General features: G+C 41.7%; 1 protein-coding gene across 1 annotated transcript in view; it reads left to right on the forward strand.

The window, feature by feature from the left end:
• The window catches only part of TRIM71 (tripartite motif containing 71), a 61,865-nt gene extending 38,508 nt beyond the window's left edge, over positions 1-23,357 (forward strand). Inside the window, exons 2-4 of the mRNA XM_054190025.1 lie at positions 2,920-3,087; positions 12,682-12,816; positions 15,588-23,357. Of these exons, the coding sequence (XP_054046000.1) occupies positions 2,920-3,087; positions 12,682-12,816; positions 15,588-17,039 (1,755 nt within the window). The 3' untranslated portion in view covers positions 17,040-23,357. The remainder of the gene's footprint in view (positions 1-2,919; positions 3,088-12,681; positions 12,817-15,587) is intronic.
• The last annotated feature ends 930 nt before the right edge of the window (positions 23,358-24,287 follow it).

Below are 24,287 nucleotides of genomic sequence, written 5' to 3' on the forward strand. Positions count from 1 at the left end.
CTGAAATGTGAGGTGGCCTCTTCACACTGCTGAAATTGGAAGAAGGGAGGCTCTGCCAACCTTTTAGGTACGCAAGTACATCAAATCTGAATTGAGGACACACTTGTGTATTGTGCTACTCAGGTTGTTGGTATGAATTTTTTGCATTGGTGGATTTGGCTTATTTTTCCCCCCTTCTATTTAGAAACAGGCATAGAAACTTAATCCAGCAGTACGTGACCTTTGTGGCCGTGACCTTAGGGACTGGGATGTGAGCAGGCTTGAGTTTAACAATAAATGCCTGGTTGTGGTTGCAGGCAAGCTGGATTCAGTGCTCCAAGCTCCATTAGCCTGGCTGGCTCAACCCCTCACTGTTGCACCCTGTATGGCTGGGTACTTCCCAGTTTAACACTCTGGAAATGTGTCCCCACTGCTGGGTAGAGCTGATGGGCGCTCCTGTCAGTGAGTATGTGAGGTTGACCACACGATGAGAATGGCCATTCTTGTACCTCTTGCCAAGTTTGGGGTTTCTGTTACAGTCTTTTTGTCCAGAAAGGAGTTTATGGTGGGGGGTTCCTAGTTCATCTTGAAGCTGGCTGACTCTTCCAGTTCTCTTGTGGTGGCTAGCTGCCTTCCCCACTGAGAGCAGTAGGGTTATGCATTTGTGCTTTCTCCTCTGTGTATTTAAGGTAACTGTTTTAAATAAGTGTAATGGAGATCAGTCCATCACTGTGTGCTTCTTTTCTCCCAAGCCTGTTAAGTGTTTTGTCTCAGATTTAAATCAAGGTGGTTTTCACCATTTTGTTGACTAAGAAACAAATATGAGGCTTTATCAAGGGCTCTGTAGTATTTACCCAAGACTTTCCCCTGCCATGTCCTGCATATTTCTGAAATGAGATTATGGCTCTTGTCTCTCTTAATTCTAAGTTCAGGAGTGATGTTTTCCACCACGTTTTGGTGGGTGCCAAGAGGCAACCAAACAGCTTAAATTTTGCTTCTCTCTGCTTTGAATGGCTGGGTTACTCTTTACCACTAGGTGCTGTTACCTTGCAGCAGGGAGCACCTGTGGTGTTTTACTGAGCATTTGCTTCTGGTGTTGACTATCTTGGAGGACTAATAACAGATTTAACTTGCTTCTGGACTTCTGTTCATATGGTCACCATTTTCCTTTCAGCTGCTCTGCTTGATTGAGGCTCCAAATCCCTGCTGTATGTTTTTAAAGTATATCAGATTCATATGACTTAACTTGATACCCTGTCTTGGTTTTCATTCTCTCTCAACTTCTCAGTTGCTCAAGTGGAGTCATTCAGCAACATGTAATAAACATTCTCTGTAATTTCAACAGCAAAATTACAGAACTGCATGAGCAAGTGAACATTGTATACAGATTTAGACAACCGCAGTGTAAAGACAAGGAGAAGCCTCTAGTTGAGGAAGATGATGCATTTTGAGTAGTGCATTTTGGAGCCAAGGCAGCTTTTTACTTACAAAAGACAGAGGATTTGAGACACTACTTGAGGATTTAGTGTTTGAACAGAAGCAAAACAGTTTCCCTACAGCAAAACTTATTTTTTTAAAAAAGTGTTTTAGTAAAATCTGACATGTGTGCACACACATACCCCTTTGAGAAATTAATCCATATACCACTTCAGCTGTTGCGCTTCTAGGAGCTTAAAATGTCACTTTATGCAGCACAGGCAATCTGAGGGAATCACCTGTCCTGTCCTCCCCCTTCCTTTTGAGGAAGAAGGGAAAGGGGGATGTTATGCACCATATCACGAACTGTTAGCTGGAATCGGGAGTGGCTGGATGACAGCTGTGAGAAGACAGGCATATCAAACACTTGTCCAGTCTTTGTTTTGCTCTTGCTCCTTTCTGTGAAGTAGATTTCAAATAGCTGGTGATGAAAGAATTGTTTGTAGCATGAAACCCTGTTTGCCGTTGTATAGTGGATTTTTGACTCTTCCATGGTAATCTAGATTTTCTAACATTACACTCTAGCAAAAATCGTGTATGCAGTTAAGAGCAAGACTTAAAATGCAGAACTTTCATGTGTTGAAGTGTTGTACTTTTTCACTTGCATCTTTGAAAACAAAACAGCTGATTTCTGCTTGTGACTTAGAAAACACACTTCCATGAAAGATGCTATTTGTGTGCTGCTTCCCTCTACTGGATGGAATGGGAACAGTTATGGCTGATGAATAGGCCCACTTCCTAGGCTAACATCTTGGTGTAAGACTTTCATTGTGATTGGAATATAGAGCTTTTAAGTGCTTTGTGAATAGAATGGGGTTTTAGGAGTTACCCACAGTTCACCGTAGCATTCAAATGCTCTGATGGGCATGTTAATGTTCCAGTCTTGTTCTTGGACAACTCGAGCATCTCTCACTAGCTGTTAGGAGTGGCAGAAGGGAGTCTTGCCTAATGTTGTCACTACCCTGAACATAAGGGATTTGCATATTTTGAAAAACATAGAGGGTGGTTCTCTGGCATGCATACTTAATTTTCACCTTCTGGGAGGTGGGTGTGCTGGTGCTGCAGTTCTCTGGTGCAGTGATTATTAAATGACCCACTTAAGAGAATGTGGTGTTTGTGTATGCAGGAAAAGTCTTCACCTGAAACTTGCCATAGATGACATCTCCAATCTGCAAGTGTTGGCAGATGGCTTCCGCTCTTAAGAGGAGCTGATGTGGACACTCTTCCTAGTATTGTATTGCAAAGAAAACAATGACACTTCCATCTAACTGTTAGGAGTATGATTTGGAGCTTACTGGGAGAGATAGCTCTTCCTCTGTGGAGAAGCGATTGTGAAGTCTTTGCCTATTTCTGCTGCCTCTAACCATCTTCGTAGTTGAGCTGTTGTATTTTTTTTTATCCTGGCCCTGTTTTCTCTTTGATACTTCATTAGATAGTGATACAGATTTATTTTTTTTCTTCTAGGTACTGCATTTCTACTGTGATACCTGTTCTGTCCCCATATGTCGGGAATGTACCATGGGACGACATGTGGGTCACAGCTTTATCTACCTCCAAGATGCCCTCCAAGATTCCAGGACTCTCACCATTCAGCTCCTGGCAGATGCTCAGCAAGGACGACAGGCTATTCAAGTAAGATACTTCCAACTTGAGTACTTTATTTCCCCCTACTTTTCCCCCACAGCTTGTCTGTTACAGGGCAAGGTGTCAAGGCAAAAAGCTCTCTGCCTCTGCTGTCAGTCTTCTCACCCCTTCTGTTCTCTCAGATCCCTGACAGAAGTGACTGTGGAGCTGAAAACAAAGTGTTGTTATATGAATTTTGCATTCTTGAAGCATAATCCTGTCATGTAAATCACAATATATATATGAAGCTCTGTACAAACACACTTGAGCACGAAGCATTTTGCAAAAAGTTCTGATCTTGTATAGCAGTGCTAAGCCTGGTTTTTGTTTTTACAACTGAGACTTATTTTCAACTATCTTTTCTGCCTGTACAGCATCTAGCACTGTAACTACCTATGACTCCGGTTATGTCTTCAGTGTTGCTACCAAATATAAAATACTAATCAGCTGTTGGATTAGTGTGAAACTTGTAGCCTGCCTGTGTGAAGGATCTGGAGCTATCTCCGCACAAGGATTACTCTTGCTTACACACATGCCTACTATAACTGTCTGCTGTTGCTTTCTACCTCAGCTATGTTTTATATCAGGCAAGGACTGGAAGGAAGGTAGTACAGTGCTTCAAACTACAGAAGAAACTTGCATAGGAAATTAACCTAACCTAGTGTGTAGATAATTAGTTTTGCTGAACAATGTCTAGTAGTAAGTGTTACATGATACTAGTGGTAGTTTTGCCTGTATAAAGCAACTTTGGATGGGGAATGCATTTTGGGAAGCTACAGTACTATTGTCTTGTTTTGCTAGCCTCAAATGCTCTGGGTTTGAGCTGGATGTTCTGGAACTCAACACTTCTGTGTGATTTAACTAATAAAATTTTTTGAGTAAACATTGGTAGAATGCCATTTATAGGAAGTAAACTTACTTTCTGAATTGGGTGTGCTTTCTTGGCACACGTGGGACAACAATAATTAAAAAAACCAAACAAATTTGTTGTCTGCCCATCATCACTTGTTTCTAGTAGATGAGGATTTGAGTGGGTCTCTTAAACTTTCTTACTAACTAAAATCTGTTAAATCTCTTCTTCCGTTCCTTTTGGCAGTGACAACTCCTTCAGTATCTCCTAGCTCACTTTCCTGCAGCACCACAAAATTCCTGTGTACACTGGGCAGGTTACTAGATGTAGGGCTTGTGTGTCTTGGGGACTGGCTGTTTTGAAAATTGGATACCTTTCTGTGATGTGACAATTTTTCTGCCTTACTGGTTAGTGAGAATAAGCCATAGTTTTTAGCCTGTCAGATAGCTATAACTCTTTAGTAAGCTTCTTCAGTGGGACAGGAACAGCTAACTTTTCTCTCCTTAAGTCTTCACACCTGTGGAATGAAGTGATAAGTATTAGATAGTATAGATGTTAAACTGTTGTTGATGTCTCCCTTTAGCTTGCAATGTTAACCTGTTAAAACAGAACAGCAAACACCAAGATTTTGGAGGTGGATGGCTAGCTTAAAACTCCATCTTAAGACAGAATCCTGCAAACTGTAGCTTCTTCCAAGATTTGTTTTAAACTGGACCATAAGGCTCTTCATCAGTGTCCATACTGAAACATTTAACATGTCCCCAAAATGAGCAAGAAGAAAGAGATTATACTAGTTTTAAAGAACCTCACGGGTGCAGTGTCCTGAACTTCTCCAGGATGTCTTAGACAAGGGCTTGTTTGTTAGTAATTAAATTACTGCTCTGACCTCCAGGGCTCTTAATCATCTAACTGGTGTAGACAAATCATCTAAGAGAAGGGACTGACTCTTAGAGTAAAAACTAGTAGAACATCATTCAGTACCACTCTACTACTGAATTCTACAAAAAAAATTCTGCATGAATGCTTTTGTGCCTGCTTACTTCCTACTGGGTTTATTTTGCATATTCCTCCCCATTTTCTTCTGGCTTTTATGTTGGAGGTGCCTGCCATTGTGGTGAGATGACTATTTTATGACGGTACAGGTGAAGGGTGGGTTGTACTAGCTATGCTTGTGTAACTTGAACAAGCAGCTCAACTGAACTTAGTTTGTGCAGTTGTGCCCTGGTCTAGCTACAGCCCATCCAGGTTAAGAGCCTGTCTTGGAAGTGTTAACTGGGCAGCTTGTATAAAGATTCTGTAAAATAAACCATGCTTTTCAAGAACTGGGTTGTCTTATTAGTTTAGTGGGCTTTTTAATCTGGACTGCTCTACAGAAGGAGTGTAGTGAGCAAGCAGATCGGTGATAAAGCTGATGTGGTAATCTGTGAGTGCATATGCAGGAATGGGAAGATGGTACAATTCGAGACAGCTGCTTCCTAAGCAGCATCAGCAACAACTAGAAGAGCATGTGATGTGGTTAAAAGCAGAGGTGCCTGACTCAAAGGTTGGTACAGTGAGCCTGCTGCATAAGAAAGTTTCCATGGAGCAGAGCTTTCCTTGTTCTTGGGACGATAGGGCTGTGAAGCTATAAATCTGTCCTAGGGAGGCGACAGCATGTCAGCATGAATTTAAAACAAACTCTAAAGTAAAAGAAACTGGCTTGAGTGCTTTAAAGTTTGAAAACAGTCAACAGAGAATTAAATGCCAGTACAAGCTGCAATATGAGGAACATAGACTGGATCTCTATGGGGCTTGTAAAGTAATATGGTGTAGTAACACTTTTTAGTGAGACTGATCCATACTGTTGCACTAGTAACCCTTTCTTATAGGCTCTGAAAGTGATAGCTCTGACATGAGATGTTGAGGATGAATGAGGAAGGGTAGTGGAGAGTAAAGGGGAAAAGGTGGAATTTGAAGGGTGTTGCATGAGAGAGGAAATCAAGCCATGAGTCAACTGGCTGGAGAGTATCTGGTTAACCAAAGTTGAAGGCTTTTAGGAAGAAATGTTTATTTAAATTCTTCCTGCGGCTTTGGAGGAAAGACTGCTTTTCAGACTTAAAAAAAAAAAAAATGCTCTGGGTTGAGATACATTTCAGCCTCTTGATCCACTGAAGTGTGATCTAGTCTGTCACTCCTGAAAAGTCCCAACCTCACTTTTCAAAGGAGTTTAAGTCCTCTGTAAGAAATAGTAACCCTGGCAGCAAAGAGGCTTGTGTGTTTGTTTTTTTTTTTTTTTTTTTTTTTTTTCCTCAGTGAGGTCCTGCAGGAGTGGAAGGCTTCCCCTGCTTCCCTGTGCTGGTCCTGGCCTGGATCATGTGTTTCGAAGCTGGTCCCTAATGTGAACGCTTGTGTGCCTGAGCAGTGAGCTGATACAGCTGAAAGGGGAACCTTTCTGTGATACTACTTTTTGGCTGGGTCACTGCAGTGCTACAAGGACTGTCAACAGTGCCAGGGAACAGAGCAGAAAGACCCAATTCTCTTGCTTGTAGGACCTCTTTCTTCATGGAATCATGGAATCTAGAGATCATCTAGTTCAACTCCCCTGCTAAAGCAGGATTGCCTAGAGCACATTACTCAGGACTGCTTTCAGGTGGGTCTTGAAAGTCGCCAGAGAAGGGGACTCCACAGCCTCCCTGGGCAGCCTGTTCAGTGCTCTGTCACCCTCACCGTAAATAAGTTGGTTTTTTTTTTCCTCATATTTGATCAGAACTTCCTATGTTCCAGCTTGTGCCCATTACCCCTTGTCCTGTCACTGGGAACCACTGAGAAGAGTCTGGCTCCATCCTCCTTCAGCCCACCCTTTAGATACTTGTAAATGTTAGTAAGGTCTCCCCTCAGCCTTCTCTTCTCCAGGCTAAAGAGTCCCAGCTCTCTCAGCCTTTCCTCATAAGGGAGATGCTCCAATCCCTTAATCACCTTTGTTGCCCTGTGCTGGACTCTCTCCAGTAGTTACCTGTCTCTTGAACTGGGGAGCCCAGAACCAGACACAGTATTGCAGCTGTGGCCTCACCAGTGCAGAGTAGAGGGGGAGAATGACCTCCCTTGATGTGCTTGGCCACACTCTTCCCTATGCAGCCCAGAATTCCATTGGCCTTCTTGGCAACAAGGGCACATTGCTTGCTCATGGATAATTTACTGTCTACCAAGACCCCCAGATCCTTTTCTTCAGAACTGCTTTCCAGCAGGTCTACCCCTAACCTTCTTGTCTCAGTGGAAAGCTATTCTCCTTGCTGGGATACTTTTTTCTAGTTTTCAGAGGTTTGAATTGATTCACAGGATGATATGAAAGCCAAAGTTGGTGTTGGATTATTGGGGTGGGGGGAAGCAGGATGTGCTGCCTTTCTATATGGGGAGCTTGTCCTGCTGCCTTGTTTTACCTCACGAAAGTGCACACTTAGCTGTCTTCTTTCAGAATTTTTTCCAAGGACTGGGTCACAAACTGAACGTAAATCTGTTATGATGAAAGATAGATGGCTTTTTCAAAATGTCATGTTCTTAAAATACATCTATACATGTGTAATTGTATATATGTATGTATGTGTGTGTAATCTAATGCACTTGCGTAACAGTAAAGCACCGAGTGCTCATTCCCATTTAAGGTCAATTTCCAGGTGAACATGTTAAAATACAATTTGATCTGTTCATGTCAGTTGTTTTAAGTGGTTTTATTGGAAAATGAACAATTCTTTCCTAGCTGAGCCTATAGCTGTTTTTGCTGGCACGTTTGTCAGTGCATTCATTTAAATGTGGAAGCGTGCAGTGGGACCAGTCATGTGCAGAATATGGAGGGAGTGACTCTTATCTACCAGCATGAAAGGCTTAAAGAGTTGGTGGTAAGGCTGGTCAGACATTAAGGCAATGCCTCTTCTCTCCCAAATTGCGGGGGAGGTGGTATGAAGTAGATTAACACCTTTATTCTAGGCAAGGGTGGGGGGAGGGAGGTACTGTAAGAAACTTGGCCAGCCGGAGGAGGCTAATCCATTGCCTTGAGCCTCTGCCCTTGAGTGGAAGCTTCCCTGTGGGTTGCCATATGGATCTGTGCTGCCGGGAGGTCGATACCTGAGAAGGATGGCACCGCTGTGCTGCAAGGGATCGTTCTGGGGTTGTCACATCAAGTTAGCTCAGGCACCCTTCTGTGTGGCTTTGAAGTCAGGCTTGCCAGGTTTGAGATCTAAAATGAAGCTTTGTAAACAAAATGGAGTCAATTGTGCTTTTCTAAATCTAGGGTTTATATCAATGGAGGCTGAATTTCTTTGTACTTCTAGTTATTGTTTTGTGTTGTAGTGAGCTCCTTAGTGTAACATACGAGCAGATGGTTATTGGGAAAGATGGATTTGACATGTGTCACTGTTCAAACTACTGTTCTGCTTAAAACTCTAGGCAAAAAGTCTGTTCTTGCAGTACAAACCAAAGTGATGGTTTGGCTTCTGACATGAGTTAACCTGGCCTCTAGCCCTCCCTCCATCAAAGCTTTTTTAAAAATTCTTTATATGAGCGTTTTTCTTTTAAGTAGGAATTTTCTAGTGTTTTACAGTTTTTAGACTGAAACCTTTAAATTGATCCAACTACAGGGATTTGTGCTATAGCTGCACCAATATCACCGCAAAACCACTGCTCAGCCTGTTAATCCTAGTATCTTTACTGCAACTATACTTCTGTATAGCATCTTCCAATTATTTTTTCTAGTATAAGAACATTAGGAAGTTTATATCCAGTTCTTGATGCTGGAGAAAGCTGATTGTTTTATCCTGCTCTGAAACAGTAATAAGTAATTGGAAAAGTTCTTTGAAACAAGCTCTCCATATCCTTTTGTTACCATAAGGAGCTGAAAGCAAACTATGGATGGAACACCTTTAGTGCCTGGTGGAAAAGGGATAACATGAGATATACAGAAAGATTTCCTTAAGTGTTTTTTTTGTATTTAGTGTGTTTTTAAAATCTTAGAGAGTGTTTGCCAGAGAACATGCATCTCAAATCTTTTTCTTCTAAGTAGGATTAACTTCCTCTTAAATTCTTTAGTGTTTAAAATGTAAATCTTCCATATTGATGTAGGAAAGTTTGTATTTAAGGTTCTTTTAGCCATTACCTGTGGTCCATTCACCCCTGAAATACTGAAGGATTCCTCTGAAGAAAACAAAAGTTTTGCTTTCAAGTTTGAATTTTCTCTCAAGAGGTTTGCACCTTCATTGAAAAACTTAGACTAGGAAACTTAAATATTGGAATGAATACCTGAAAAAATATACCTCCCTCCCATCTTTGGATGGATGGAATTAAAACTCTAAGGACCTTTTAAAAAATACACATGCAAGCTAACTGTTACTGTACAGTTACAATAAGCAGCCTTTATATATTTCACGGTGTTCCCACTGTGGTGTGTTGTGCCACAGTTTGTTCAAATGGATATTTTTCTGAACTGATATAATCTAACACCATGGCTCAGCATCTGGACTAACAGGCTCTGCTGTTTGAGACCTAAGTTAGCCTCTTTAAATAACTCTGCTGTGTGGTCATAACTGCGGCCATACCGATTTAATTTGTGTATCGGGCTGTGGAAACCCTGCAGTGAGGGCATCAGCACCTTTACAGTAGTCCTGCAGTTCTTGTTTGTAGTCCATCAGAACACGTGCTTTGTAATGTTGGTGTTTTTTTTTTTTATTTCCTGGAGTGTTGTATGCTTCTGATCATTTTTTATTCTAAAAAAAGCAGCTCTAGTAAAAACTAGAAGTAGTGATATTTCTGGAACATTACATTTAAATATGCTGTGGGAATATTTAAGTTAAGATTAAATTGTAGAAAGCTTTTTGTTAACTTGAGCCTCCAGTACCTAATGTCCAATAGAAGACAGGAAATGTGAAAAATTGCCTGAAACTGCCATTCTACAAAATGGCAAATCCTGATTTGGGGCCCCTCTGTAGCCAGCTCAGATATCCAGAAGTGCAGCAAAGTTGTATGATACTACTATACTACTTCTGGCTCTTGCAGTCAGTTTCTTCATAGCTACGTGTTGTAGCATCAGTTGCCATGTCAGAGCTGCTGTAGCAAGCTCATTACCAGTTTTTTCCCCCAGGTAGTTAAATGTAGCTAAAGCCAAGCACACAGAGGTGCCCACCTAAAGGGGGCTTGTAAATGACACCTGGGGTCCAATACAACTTTTACTCTTCACCTTTTACTCAATACTGTCTGGATCTTATAAGAATTGCCATGTGTGCCTGGATCTGTTGTCCTCTCCTGGAAAGGAGTGTTTGGTTTTGCACCCTGCGTGCCAGTGGCACTTTACATAGGGGTGCGTTTATGCAGAGCTAGATCTAATAAGATGTAAGATGCTGTATGAATTATAGGAATAGCTTCCTTGAAGCGTTAACAAAGTAGGCTTTTCTGTTTGGTACAAAATGTCCAGAGAATAAAAACTAAGACCTGCACATTTAATAATCTTCATTAAATGCTTTGAAATCTGAAAGTACATGTAATACTGCATGCCATAGTTCTCTTCTGCTAAAGTATGTGTTTTGAATGTTGTTTGTTGCTATTTTTATAGAGTTTTATAGAGAAGAGCAAGAAATCCTGAAATGTGCTGGTAGCAATAGCAGTGACAGCCTCTGTATTGCTTTCCTTCATGAAAACATGCTTGTCTGAGCCACTCGAAGGTTTCCTTTGGCTGTAGCCCTCTGAGGTGGGCCATCATAGCAGGAGAGTATTAATTGCCTGTGGATGCTGTGATCTCTCATCTGTAGGAACCAGTTATGGTAGGGCAAGTAACTATACTCAGTAGCAAAGGTTGTCTACCAACAACTCCTGTCGTCATCTGGATTTATTTGCCTGAGTCTGAACAGATCAGCAAAGAATGCCTAAAACACTAAGGCTCTAACGCTGTCAAGGATATTGGTGAAGTTTTGGTAAAATTCATGTGATCCTGCACTCTGCCAAAACAGGTTAGAGCAGCGTAGGAAGGCTGACCAGCATGAAACACAGCAGCAGGCAGTGGTATGGTGGTGAGGGAACAGCAATAGGCAAGTTATCTATCTGAAGCAAAAGCCAAGAGTTTTAAGAACAACTTTTGGGAGCCTTCTTTACATGAAAATCCCTTGTTCTCTTAGATTACTTTATGATATCACAGCTCTGCCGTGATAACTCTATCCTGCTGTTCTACAGGCATTTCCTGTGCAGAACTTGTCTCAAAGAGGTCAACATTTTAGGAAACATGTTAAGCAGCAGCATTTCTTGTTCTGGTCAGACACCACACACTCTTTTTAACAACAAATCCTTTTAAAGAAAAGCAGCTTTTGTGATGCACTCTCCTCATGGTATGTCATAATTATTCCAGTGCTAGCGAATGAGATGATCAGCCAGTTCACGTGCTTGGGAAACAGAAGACAAGACCTGTATTTAGCAAAGAACCATGCTGGGTTACTGAATTTGAGATGAAGAACTGTTTTGTTTCCTCCTGTTGGCTTATACAGTACATAGCCTATCTGCAGCTGTACCTAGTCACTTGTGACTTCTGAGGGGTCCAAAGATGGCCAATATCACTCTCCATCCTATCAAGAGATGTCACCAGTGCCTTGTGCAATGTATCTTGGTAAACTTCAGGGTTGAACCTGGTACTTCCAATTCCTCAGGGTAAAACTTAAGTAACAACAGTGTTTGTGCAGGTGTCACTGAGCACCAAAGAAAATAGCCAGGCTCTGTCCTCTTTGCACACTCCCTTCAGGTATTTACATTGATAAAATCTCCTCTGAGTCTTCTGTTTTCTAGGCTAAATACCTCAATGTAACATAATTTAGTTCTATAATTTTCTAACTAATAAACTAGTATCTCCTTAACCTCTTAGAGGCTCACAACCTCATCTGCACATTCATGCTGGTTCACTGTACGATAAAGGTGTTGAAAAGATTCAGTTAACTGATTCTATTGAACCTTTTCCATTGGGAACTGTGATCCTTCAGTTTTTCCTGCTCTTGATCTTGTTTGCTTTTATACCCTTTTTTTGTAATATTTGTGAAACTGCGAGCAGTTTGAGAAGGATTTTTCAAGGAAGCAGTTTTTTCTTTGAGGGTAGAAGAGAGACATGTTCCTTCCAGATGCATTCTGCATATTTGGGGAATACTACTACAGTGCATTTTTAAAATATTAGTATTACAAAGTCCTATGTGAAAGGATTTGGTCTCTATGCAAGGTGTGAATAACTATGAATACTTTTTAATGATAAGCATCTAACCTTTGGTTTTTCTTTTAAAATTGATTAACTTCACATTCTGTTTGGGGTATTTCTGTGCAACTCAGATGCATAGATAGAACAGTCTGTTCCCTACAGTGTCATTTCTTACTAGAAGCAGAACCATCACAAGAGTCTGAAGCATTGTGATGGACAAGACAAACTGGGTTCTCTATATGTGGGAAAACATGAGTATGAATTTCTGTGTGAGTCTCTTGCTTGAGTTCATACTAGCTGATTGCTGGAATTGCACAGGGAATCTGGCCCTGCGGTGTTGGTGCATGGTACAATGAAGGCATAAACTCCATGTCACGGATGTATTAAAAAAAAATGTCAGCTTTTAGGCTCTGATGTATGAAATGGGTGAAGGCTTGGTAAAAAAACAGAGTTGTCGCTTTATGCCTTCACGTGTGAAGGTGTAGTTAAATGTAAGCAGCAGTCCTCTGATGCATTTCTAATTGGATTGATTGAGCCCTAAGTGTGTTTCTTTTTTTCTCTCCAGCTGAGTATTGAACAGGCCCAGGCTGTGGCAGAGCAGGTTGAGATGAAGGCGAAGGTGGTACAGTCTGAAGTTAAAGCAGTGACTACTAGACATAAGAAAGCCTTGGAGGAGCGGGAGTGTGAGCTGCTCTGGAAGGTATGTACCTTACATTGTGATTTGAGCTGCTTGACAAGTGCTTTTTCAAACTGAAAACATGTTTTTTAACTAGCACATGGTTAGATTCTGATATCTTCCCAAGGAACACTGAATCGAAACACAACGGTTTACTGTGAACTCATTTTTCTATAGAAAGCAGGATGCTGTATTATTCTGGCCCTGGTTGGTTTTGTGCTGAATGTCTCTCTTAGTCTGCAAAACTGGTTGGGTTTTTGTAGGGACTTAAGGTATCCTCATACAAGCTCAGCCCCACAAATAGGGTGGGTGCTCCCCCTGCTGGTTCAGCAGGTGTGCCTCACATCTCAGCACTGACCAGAGAAAAGATCGCCTTTAAATACATTGTTTAAAGAATGTCTTTAAAACCTCTTAAATATGTTGCTGTAGTAGGTATGTAGTATGTGGGTTTTCTTACATGATCCACTTTTCATAAACAACAGAAAGGAGCAAAGCTGTATATGCTGTGTCCTGAGAGGTTCTGTGTACTTCTTGGTCAAGGTAGTGTCCCATGGATTTTTTTTTTTAATTACTAGTAGAAGAAAAGAATACCCTCTAGCAAGAGTATCTGCACAATCCCAAATTCCAGCACTCACTGCAGCCACAATGTGTGTGTGGTATTTTGTGAAGAGGAAAGGAAGCAACAGCAAAGTTTCTTATTCCAGAAGGGTAACTTAGTGGTCGTGGCTCTTCTCTGCATGTTTAGGCACAGATTAATTTGGATTGGCCCTTTGGGTCCCATTTGTAGAACCAAATAGAAACCCACTCTCTGCTGTTGGATCAGGCCTTTTAGATCAGCGAATCAAACTGACCAGTCCTACGACCACGTTATTTCTAATACTGGTATAGGGGAGCAAAAATGTGTGGTCAAGGTGGGAAAAGTTTAGAAGCAAATTGGGAGTGCTCCTATAGTATGCAGTTTCACAAAAAAAAGTATGGCAGGAAACTGTGTGGCTGCTGCCATGACAGTATACTAGCAGAGCCAGGCAGGATGGCGTGTACCATGTGGTTGGTGAGGCGCATGCTGCCAAGAAGCAGTGTCATCCTGCTAAAGTACTTCTCTCCCGCCTCTCCTTCATCAACACTGGTTGGAACAGTAGTTTTCTGGCTTAATACCTGCTGCCAGCAAAGTGACCAGCTCTGGTAAGATTTTATTGTACAGAACTACTCTAGCTACAGTGAGATTAATCCCCTAAAAGAGAAGTTTGTATTTCTGTAGTTCTTTTATAAGTGTCAATGGAAAGATTAAAAACGTACTTTATCTAGTTACTGTATTTCTAATGCTGCTTTTTCTGAGGCATTTGGATTGAGGGGAGGCTAACACTTTCCACCCTTAGCCTTCCCCAAGAGGCTTGGCAGCTTTCTCTTTTGAGGTATTCCTAGTACAAGTGAAGTAAGAGCTGCTCCTAAGCTGTTTGTATCCCAAGAGGCTGTATAAATGCACTTTATTGGAGTGTCTGTGCTGAGAGCAAATTCTCTGCAGGTTATAAAACATTATTTTAAGAAGGAAACTTGGTGGTGGTGGTAAATCGTTCTAGAAAAAAAAAGCTGAGTGTAATAACCCCTCATGTGAAGTATGTTAGTGAATAATTCTGCGTACCAAAGTTGAGGCCAAGGATTAAGCTGAGACCTAAGATTAGCAATCTCTTCGAAATCTGCTGGAAGAAGCATCTCTGATTCTTTAACAGCCAGGTAAAACCTACATGCCTTAACTTTTAAATGAAATAGCATGCTTGTACATCTGTTATCTAGTCTGTGTATAACCAAGGAGTCCTCATACAGTGAGTTGTCCCTCATTAAAATACATTGCCGGTATTGTTCTGCAGCCAAGCAGGTATTTAGACATAAGGAAATGTATTTTTACAACAATAAAGCAATTACATGTTTCATTTGTTTTACAAGGCGGGTGTCTTTGCCAGATGGTATAAAGTGATTTTTCACATGTAAAGATAAACATAGGCTTAGATAAAATAGTCACAAACAAACCATTTTTGTTCGAGCTTCAGTCCCCTAAGCAGGGACTGGCAGCAACCTTCTGTGTCATTTGAAGTGACATTATAAAGCATCCTGTTGTAAAGCACTAGCTCAGCATAACTGCCAGTATTTGCAAGAAAATATTAAAATAATTGGACCCTAAAAGTCCCTGGAGATAGAGGCCTGGTATTATCCAGTCACATGAAAACAGTTCTGACAGGCAGGGGAATGACAAGAGCCCATGTGCGTTAGCAGATGCTGACTCCTAGCCTCAGCTTTGTGTGATAACAGCCTGCCTTCTGAAATTGGTCTCAATTCTGGTCAGAGAAGCCTCAGCCTCTGCTCTTTCTTGAGAGCCTGCAGTAACCTCTGTCCTCTCTGGAATCTAAATAACACATACCTACAGATTATTTGTCAAGTACCTTGCAACTAGAAAATAGAATAGCATTTGAGGAAGCAAATCACTATTAGTAAGCAAGTGTCTGTTCCTTTCAAATGTCACTCAGATGGAGCAGATCTGCAGAGTAAGAATGTATGATTTTGGCTGGAGGATGAGAGAATACTAATCCTGAATTTGGACAAATAATTGCTTTTCCTAATTCCTGCTTCTCTATAATCACGGCTCTTTGGAGGCTTGTTCTGCAGTTCAGTGTCAAAATGCTGCAACAACTGCACAACCAGTTTTTGTGTAAAAGAGCGACATTAGGAGATGTTTCTGTTTTACGGCTTGTCTTTCCTGATGTAAGTGTGCTTTTCTCTTTCCCCGCGGTGCCCCCCTCAAGGTGGAAAAGATTCGTCAAGTCAAGGCTAAGTCACTCTACTTGCAAGTTGAAAAGTTACGTCAGAACCTAAATAAGCTGGACAACACCATTAGTGCTGTTCAGCAGGTCCTGGAGGAGGGTCGTACCATGGATATTCTTCTGGCTCGGGACCGCATGCTGGCTCAGGTGCAGGAGCTGAAGAATGTGAGAGGCCTTCTCCAGCCACAGGAAGATGACAGGATCATGTTCACTCCCCCTGACCAGGCATTGTATATGGCCATTAAATCAATGGGCTTTGTCAGCAGTGGGGCTTTTGCTCCTCTGACCAAAGCCACTGGGGAAGGCCTCAAGCGTGCGCTGCAGGGCAAAGTGGCCTCTTTCACAGTCATAGGTTATGACCATGATGGTGAGCCTCGCCTTTCAGGTGGTGACATGATCTCTGCAGTGGTGATGGGCCCAGATGGAAACCTTTTTGGGGCAGACGTCAGTGATCAGCAGAATGGGACCTACCTGGTCAGCTACCGTCCACAACTAGAGGGAGAGCACCTGGTATCTGTGATGATGTGCAACCAACACATTGAGAACAGCCCCTTCAAAGTTGTGGTGAAATCTGGGCGCAGCTACATAGGCATTGGGCTGCCAGGACTCTCTTTTGGCAGCGAGGGAGACAGCGATGGCAAGCTCTGCCGCCCCTGGGGGGTTAGTGTAGACAAAGAAGGCTACATCATTGTTGCTGATCGCAGTAATAACCGCATCCAGGTGTTCAAACCGTGCGGGACCTTCCATCACAAGTTTGGCACACTGGGGTCCCGGCCTGGCCAGTTCGATCGCCCTGCTGGTGTGGCCTGTGACGTCTCGCGTAGGATCGTGGTGGCTGACAAGGACAATCATCGCATCCAGATCTTCACGTTTGAGGGGCAGTTCATCCTGAAGTTTGGGGAGAAAGGAACAAAGAACGGGCAATTCAATTACCCATGGGATGTGGCCGTCAATGCAGAGGGCAAGATCCTGGTCTCTGACACAAGGAACCATCGCGTTCAGCTGTTTGGGCCTGATGGTGTGTTTCTTAACAAGTATGGCTTTGAAGGGGCACTCTGGAAGCACTTTGATTCCCCCAGAGGTGTGACTTTCAATCATGAGGGCCACTTGGTCGTGACTGACTTCAACAACCATCGCCTTCTGGTCATCCATCCAGATTGCCAGTCAGCACGCTTTCTGGGCTCGGAAGGCACCGGGAATGGCCAGTTCCTGCGCCCGCAGGGAGTGGCGGTGGATCAAGAGGGGCGCATCATCGTGGCCGATTCCAGGAACCACCGGGTGCAGATATTTGAGTCAAATGGTAGCTTTTTATGCAAGTTCGGCACTCAGGGAAGCGGCTTTGGTCAGATGGACCGTCCTTCAGGTATAGCCGTCACCCCTGATGGCATGATTGTTGTGGTCGACTTTGGAAACAATCGAATTCTCGTCTTCTAATCTGTGTTTGAATTAGGAAGAAACTGTCTCAGGGAAATTCTTCTAAGAGAAAATGAAAAAAATACAACGTTAATTCAAACCTACCTCATCTTTAATTTTTTTACAGATGAATGTACTTATCTTTTCTGCAGGGAGTGAGCCTGTAAAGTTAAATTCTATCTACCTCATTGTCCTCCCTTCCCTCCCTGGTTTCTTGCCCCCTCCCCATCCCCACACACTCACAGTTCAGAACGTTTTACCTCTCCCCCCAATGGGGTTTCATGCACAAACAAGTGTTGCTGTGCACATTAGGTGGTTTGTGTGGTGAGTTCTGTAGACGAAGCCAAAAAAAGGCTCTATGTAACTTTTTTAATGGAGATAATGGTAGTAGTGTTTGTAGAGAATTTGTGTTCCTGACCATACTGCAGTTCTGTGGGTGGGGACATGGGAGGGGGGACTTTTGTGTTGCGTTTTTTTTTTTTTTGAATTGCTGCTGCAGCAGAGAACTTTTTCCTGTTCTCCTTTTTATACCTCAGTGCGTTTGATTTACTGGTGAGCACAGCGTCTTGTTCCCAGATGACTTTGAGCGTTCTGTGAAAGTGAGTGGGATTCACTTGCCGGGAAGAGCAAGTTTGCATCTTTTTGGCATTTCTGTGTATTTTTTTTCCTGAAACACAGTAATCCAACAGCACAAAGTGAAGCTGATGAAAATGCACAAAAATTCTTTTAAGTTTAAACCAAATTGTTCATTCTAGTGGCTTAGTGCAGTTGTTGTAAAGTTTAGATAAAAAGCCAGGCTTCCTTTAATGTACCTGTCCTTGAGTATTTCTTTTTACCTTTTCACCTGAAAACTAAATTAGTTTTAAGAAAGTTATTGTTTCTTTTATCAGTACACCTAATCTGAATAACAGAAGAGGTTACAAGGAGCATTGAAACAGGGAAAATCAAACCCTTTTGATTTACTTTCTTGTAAGATGACTAGCTTTTTTTGCCCCTCCCTATAGAGAGACTTTAAGGGAATAACGTTTGATGGATTTATTGGAACAGAAGTGGTACCTTTTTCCAAAAGCGAGGAATAAGCACAGCTTTGGAGATTCAGGGTGCGTTTTGGAGAAGTCAACAGCCTTTTTGTGTTTAAAAGGATCGCAATAATTCTATCAGTGGCAAAAATATTTTTTTTCTGGCTTCCCCAAAGAGCTGGATGGAAAAATTCAGGAATACCTGCTGTAGGTTTTAGGATGGGATGAGCCTGTAGCTCCATGTATCTCTTGCTACAGATCCAAGTGAAAAGTTACCAGTACCAGCATAAGGCAAACTGCATCAAAATATAACTTTGCTGCTTTTTTCAAGGGCAGTACCAAAGAATTCTGTGTAAAATAAATGTATATGATCCTTAAAAGCTTGGAGGCAGGGGGAAATTAGCCCTTTCAGGGACAAAAAAAAAAAGCTTTTTCTGAGAAGCAGAAACTTTTTAGGAGAACAGAGATCTCTTTAGCAAAATGTGACTTTGAGTCCGTGGAAGTATTTGATTTTATTCTTCAATTTCTTGCATACCAGTTTAGCTGTTACATGCAGATATGATCTCTGCAGAGCTGTTGCTTCACCCTCTGGATAAGGCCTTTGGTGGCAAACAAGAATGGTTAAAGCAGGGACCAGAGGGCTTTTCTGTCTCTCCACAATGGAAAAATTAACGTATCAGTACTCTGTCTTGGAAATGTCATGGGATTTACCTTACTGTTTGCAAGAGAAGATCTCTGAAACATAGACATGATCGTTATCAAAAAGCCTGAAGAGCCTTAGCCATCCTCCAAGGAAAGGGTTTATCTCTTTGCCAGCCACCATGCACAAAAGTGACCTGAGACTGAAAGGCTCTTCACAAGTTTGTGAGAAATCACAAGGTGCACTTTCCTTCTTGCTGCTTTTCCCCTCCAAGGAGTGTTAACTGTCTGGGTTTTGTAGAAATCCTGATGATGTGTGCAGACAGATAGCTGCCACTTAGAGGAGGCTTAAACTAAAGGACCAGAAAGAGACAGACGGATTCATGAGATAGCAAAACCTCTTTTGAAAGAAGGGTGAGGAAAAACACCTGAATTAAATAAGATAAAATAACTGTGCTGCCTTTTGGCCAAAGCCTCAAGGAAGCAAACTCTTCAAAGCAGTATGTTTCAGTTAGGCTTAATCTTAGGATAGCATGGTTTAAAAATAGTCTTTAAAGAATAATCTTTTATACAGATGTCTGTCATTAAATTTCTGTGGCCACTCAAAATATGGGTATGAGAGAAAGCTAGTTTACCTTCAACTCTTTCAAGTTCTGCTTGTGTACGTGCCTCCCTTCTTGGGGGTGGGCTACAGTTGTGACAGATGTCCATGTTTGTCTTGTATTACTCAGTCCAAGAATTATTTGCAACTTGGGCTGTGAAAACTAATAGCCTGCAAGATCTAGATACCAAAGAAAACTGGTTTAAAAAGCTTTAATGTTTAGTTTGCAGTGTCCTTGCATTTATCCTATCATGTCTTAATAAAAACGCCAGGTCTCTTAATACCTTGACCGGGGTGGCTGACAGTGTTGGAGTATGCTAGAAATGCTCCGGTGCTTTAATGCTTGTTGGGTTCCTCCCTTCTCTGGGACTAGAAGGGAGCTGTTTCCCAGGCATTAAAAAAAAATAAGTTAAGTGTGCATTCAGGATTGTGTTGAACTGCAGAAACCTTTTTGCCCCTCTCCAGCCTGCACCATGTAGAAGGTGACAGACACTGACGTGTCCCTTTGCTGTTCTGTATGGAGCCATTGCACAAACCCCCCAGTCCAGCTCTGTCAGGAAGAGGAATGACTTTAACTCTCTAAGTTGCTATTTAATTCAGTGGGATTTGCTTACAAACTAAACTTCAAGTGTTCGACCTCATGTGTTGGGGAGCTTTTTTGTTTTAAAAACACTACTATTTAGCTACCCCAAATAATTCCTTATCTTTGTCATAGATAGTGCTAAGCACATTTGGTCTCATTGAAGAGTGGTAGTGTAGCTTATAAAATGGAGTGTTTTATATGCAATGAAAATAAGTAGCGCTAATATACAATGCCAACATCAGATGCCCCATAGGGGCTTTTAGAAAGTAATACTTAAATGAGATTCAAACCTTGCTCTGTTTTTTTCCATGCATGTTCTCAGGCTATGCGTGCTTTCAGGTTAATGCCCCAGTGTCATAATATACATGGTGCAGAAAGAAAAAGCAAGGCTTTGGTGCTGGATTGCACTTGAACAAGTATTCAGAGTAATCTTCTGAACTAGTGGAAATGGCCTGGAGAAGGCTGAGGTGAGCTTGTACCTCTTTCTCTTAGCTCTGACGCTGGGGAACAACAGATGCGGGTGACAGACCTGTCTACGAGAACTCCCAAAGGAATTTCACTATGCCAGGTTAAAGCAGTGGCTCTCAGTAGACGTTTTGCGTGACAAAATGTTATCAGTGGCCAGTAGGGCTGTTTTGGGTTCAGCCTATAAAGCAATCTCGTCCTTTCTTAGAACTATTCAAGCAGGAACTTCAGTAGCAAACTGAAGCAGACTCAGTACTTGATAATGCAGGTCCTTCGAGATAATTCGCTCCTTTTTCTTTAGTACCTTTTAAATAGAACTTATCTAAGGAAGCCCGTAAACCTTTAAATTTGTAAAGAAAGCGAGGGAAGGATAACACCACCTGAAAATGAATGCATATTGTGGCCAGAGGTAACCAAGTGGGGGAGAAAAAAGAACAAGGCGCTTGGATCTAGCATTCCCTTGGAACTGCAGGAAAAATGGGCCCAGTCTGTTAAGTTGCAGTTAAACGAAAAGTAATTTCTGAAGAGAGCAGGTTTATAGGCTTATCTTGCCATAACTTTGACCATAAGATTTCTTTGTTCAGTTCTGGTTTAAAAAAAAAAGATATTGTGCCAAAGTGTTGTTTTTTGGTTTGTGTTGTTTTTTTGTAAGGAGTGTAAGCCAAATGGTGCCAAAAGGTAATAGGGTATTTAAAGATAGAGATATTTAGACAAACAGTTTGGAGCTGTATAAAAGATGAACACTGGTACTTGCGTTAGACAAATATTGTACCTTTGGTCTTTGAGTCCTTGGGAGTTTGAAGCCCAGTTTGCTGTGGTACAAAATGCACAACTAGAGATGCCACTATCTTTTTCTTGAAGTTCTACCTCACTTTGCAGAAGTAAATCATCTACCTCAATTTAGCATCAGACAGGTTTGAGAAATAATTGAGAATCTGCCTGGGGGAAGGATTCATCCTGCCTGTTGGACAAGCATTTTAATTGAAACAGAGATACTAAGTGTGTACAATGTGATGACTTCTTGCTTTTGTTTTTGCTACCTGCCCATGGAAATATTAAGCTGCCCTTGCTAGAGAATCTGTAAATAAAACCAAATGTTCAGGCAAACTGGACCGAGATACCTGAAACACTTTTGAGTTTGTTCTGTTTTCACTACGAAGTGTGGGAAATGTAAACTTTTTTCAGTATTACGACACTACTAGCTGACATGACATACTTCATGTTCATTTGCAGTGTTCTTATGTCCATAAGACCTTTAGGTCTTCTCTCTACAAGAGAAAAACTTTTATGCATGCCTACCAATATGCCCTGTTTGGAAAGACTAATGTTACGATTGCTGTAAACACAATGCTATACCAAATGCTTGAAGGGAATAAGATCCTGATTTTTTTTCTGACTTGGTGATTGTATTAGTAGCTTTCTTGACTCAATGGGATTTTTTCCACCATGACAAAGCAACCAAGTTCCTATTCCTGGAGGGCAGTTTAGGTTTCAGACATTCTCAGGAGAGGCAGTTTAAAACCAGTATGTTGGGGTTTTATGCAGCTTTCATAGTGACATGCAACGTGCCCCTTGTTTTACCTGTGGAGTAAAGTTGCAGAAGCACATTTTCAGATTACTATGTTGAAAAAAAAAACACCAACCTTTTTTCCTCCCTTGCTCATACAAGGGGGTGACAGAAGTGGGTACAGGAGACCCCTAATAGCGATAGGCTGTGTTGGGTTTGGTAAATGTTATGGTGGAAAATGTACATTGATGTCTCTAAGTGATCTTACGGGTTAACGAGCCAGACTGGCATCTTTTTCCATCATTGTTTAACCAATAATGGTTCTAAAAATGCTTTGTGTACCTGCATGGTCTTAGACCTTCTATTAATGATTGTATCAACTTACAAACTCAGGTAGATAATTTTTAAAGCTCTTTTCATAGAGCCTTACTGACTGAATGTTAAGTGTCTGTGTAGTGACGTAGTTAAGTAACTTCCTTTTGAACTACCAGACTAGTTTAAAAAAAAAAGTCCTTTTATAGGTTTGTAGAGTACTTTTCAGACAACGTAGTGTTTCCTTCAGAGGCAGAGATGTCTTTCTGAGTTTTTGTTTTTAGTTTCTTTTCTAAAATGACTAAAAAAGTTTTTTAACTAGTTTGTAAGGTGTGCTTAGTCACCTGAGTTGGTGGGGGTTTCTTACTGTATGTGACTCTTGTTTGTGCTGTGCATTACCTGTCATGCGCCCCTTGGTTCGTGCACAATTCCCTGGAGTAGCGAGGGTGCTGGACACATGCCTGCAACTGAAGTCCAATAGAAATTGGAAGCCTTGGACAAAGTGGAGGTCGTCCACATGAAACCAGTGTCACAAACACGCATTTTTCTCCCCTCGTTTAATTGACTGTAGATGTATAACCCCATCTTGTAAAACTTCATGACCGGTGTATAAGGAGCGTTGCCTCGGTGCAGGTTTGCATCGGGATCCAGAGTGATTTTGTCAGTCCTTGGATGTTGGGCATCTTGAGTTGATTGGGTTTGTAGTTTCCTCTTCTGTTGCAGTTGTTTCTTTTCTACTTTAGTGATTAATCATGCTGCTTTCCTAATAATAATAAAAATGTCTCAGCAGGACAGACAGTGCTCTGCTTCTAATGAGCTGCTCAGAGCTTTTATATCTAATTGATAATGACACAGGCTGTGACAAGAACTTCTATGCTCCAAAAAGGGTGTCACATTTCTACTTGGACAAAAAGTGACATAATTTTTAGATGTCGGATGTTGAGTACCATAGAGAAGAAAGCATGACAGGTTATGTGCAAACTTTTACATAGAATAAGTGAGCAAAATGTTAGAACCCTTGTATTAATGGAGGCTTCTGAATGTATCTTTGTGGTCCATAGGGAAGGCTGAAGGATGTAGCAAGGAGATGATGTATCAGCTACTGGCAGCCTTAAAACAAAGTCAGTGTCTCTCTGGACTTTAAAATGTTCCTATGCAGTTTATTTTATTTTTGTTTAATCAAATAAACGTGAGGAGGTTTTTTCATGGCAAATCTGTGTGTGTGTCTTTCTGTATTAGCCAGCCAAAGTTTTATCTTCTGTTGGGATGCAAAAAAGAAAAAGCTCTTGCCTGAATTTGGAAACTTGAACCTGGCTGCCTCCAGGGGATGACTGCGGAAAACTTTAACCAGAGGCACTGCCTTTGAAAAAAGAGAGGAGGAGAAATGTTGGGGTGCTGTGGAGAGAAGTATGTTTTTTAAAAAGAGTTTTGATGTAGCATCAAACTCTCAGTTGTCTGGTCTATTAAAAAAAACAGCCTTGCTGTAATGCCTAGAGGAAACGGCTTTGACACTGAACTCATCAGCTGTACTCCATGCGCTTTTTGCAGTATTTTGCCAGAAAGTTCCTGGTTTCATCTTTTTAGGTCCAGCTCTAGGTTTCCATTTCTTCACCTTTGCAACTGTAAAAGTAATGTTTTTTTTCTGAGTGGTAGTGCAAAGCAAAGCCACCAGAACATTTAACGGTGTATCTGGCACCTTGCCGAGCAGACTGCCACCATCAGTTGGGTAAGCAGAAAAGGTGCTCTTTTTCCTTACTGCTACTTTGGAAAAGGTTTGTAAAGAAAGGGTGAGTGTAGGAAGATGCTCTTTAAGTAAAGTTTGAGAATTAAGACCTCCCACTGAATTCCCAGCATGGGTCACAGTGGAGGTGGATTCCAGTTTCTGAAAGTGCTGACTGCATGAGCTCTTCAAAGCTGAGAAGCTTTCTAGCCCCAGCTGTGTGCAACTGTGGGGCTGCTCGGCACCATGCTGTGCTCTATCCATCAAAAGCCTTGACCAAACCATTGCTCTTTCCTCCTGCTGGAGCAGCTGCCAACATGTCAGCAGTACAGAGATCACTTGAAGTTGAGAGGAGGGACAAGACCCTGTGAAGGAGGGGGGAAAGGCTGCTCAGGTGAGTTTCAAGACTACCACCTTGTCCAG

This window comes from Rissa tridactyla, chromosome 2 (genome assembly GCF_028500815.1).
Source record: "Rissa tridactyla isolate bRisTri1 chromosome 2, bRisTri1.patW.cur.20221130, whole genome shotgun sequence".
Lineage (NCBI taxonomy): Eukaryota > Metazoa > Chordata > Aves > Charadriiformes > Laridae > Rissa > Rissa tridactyla.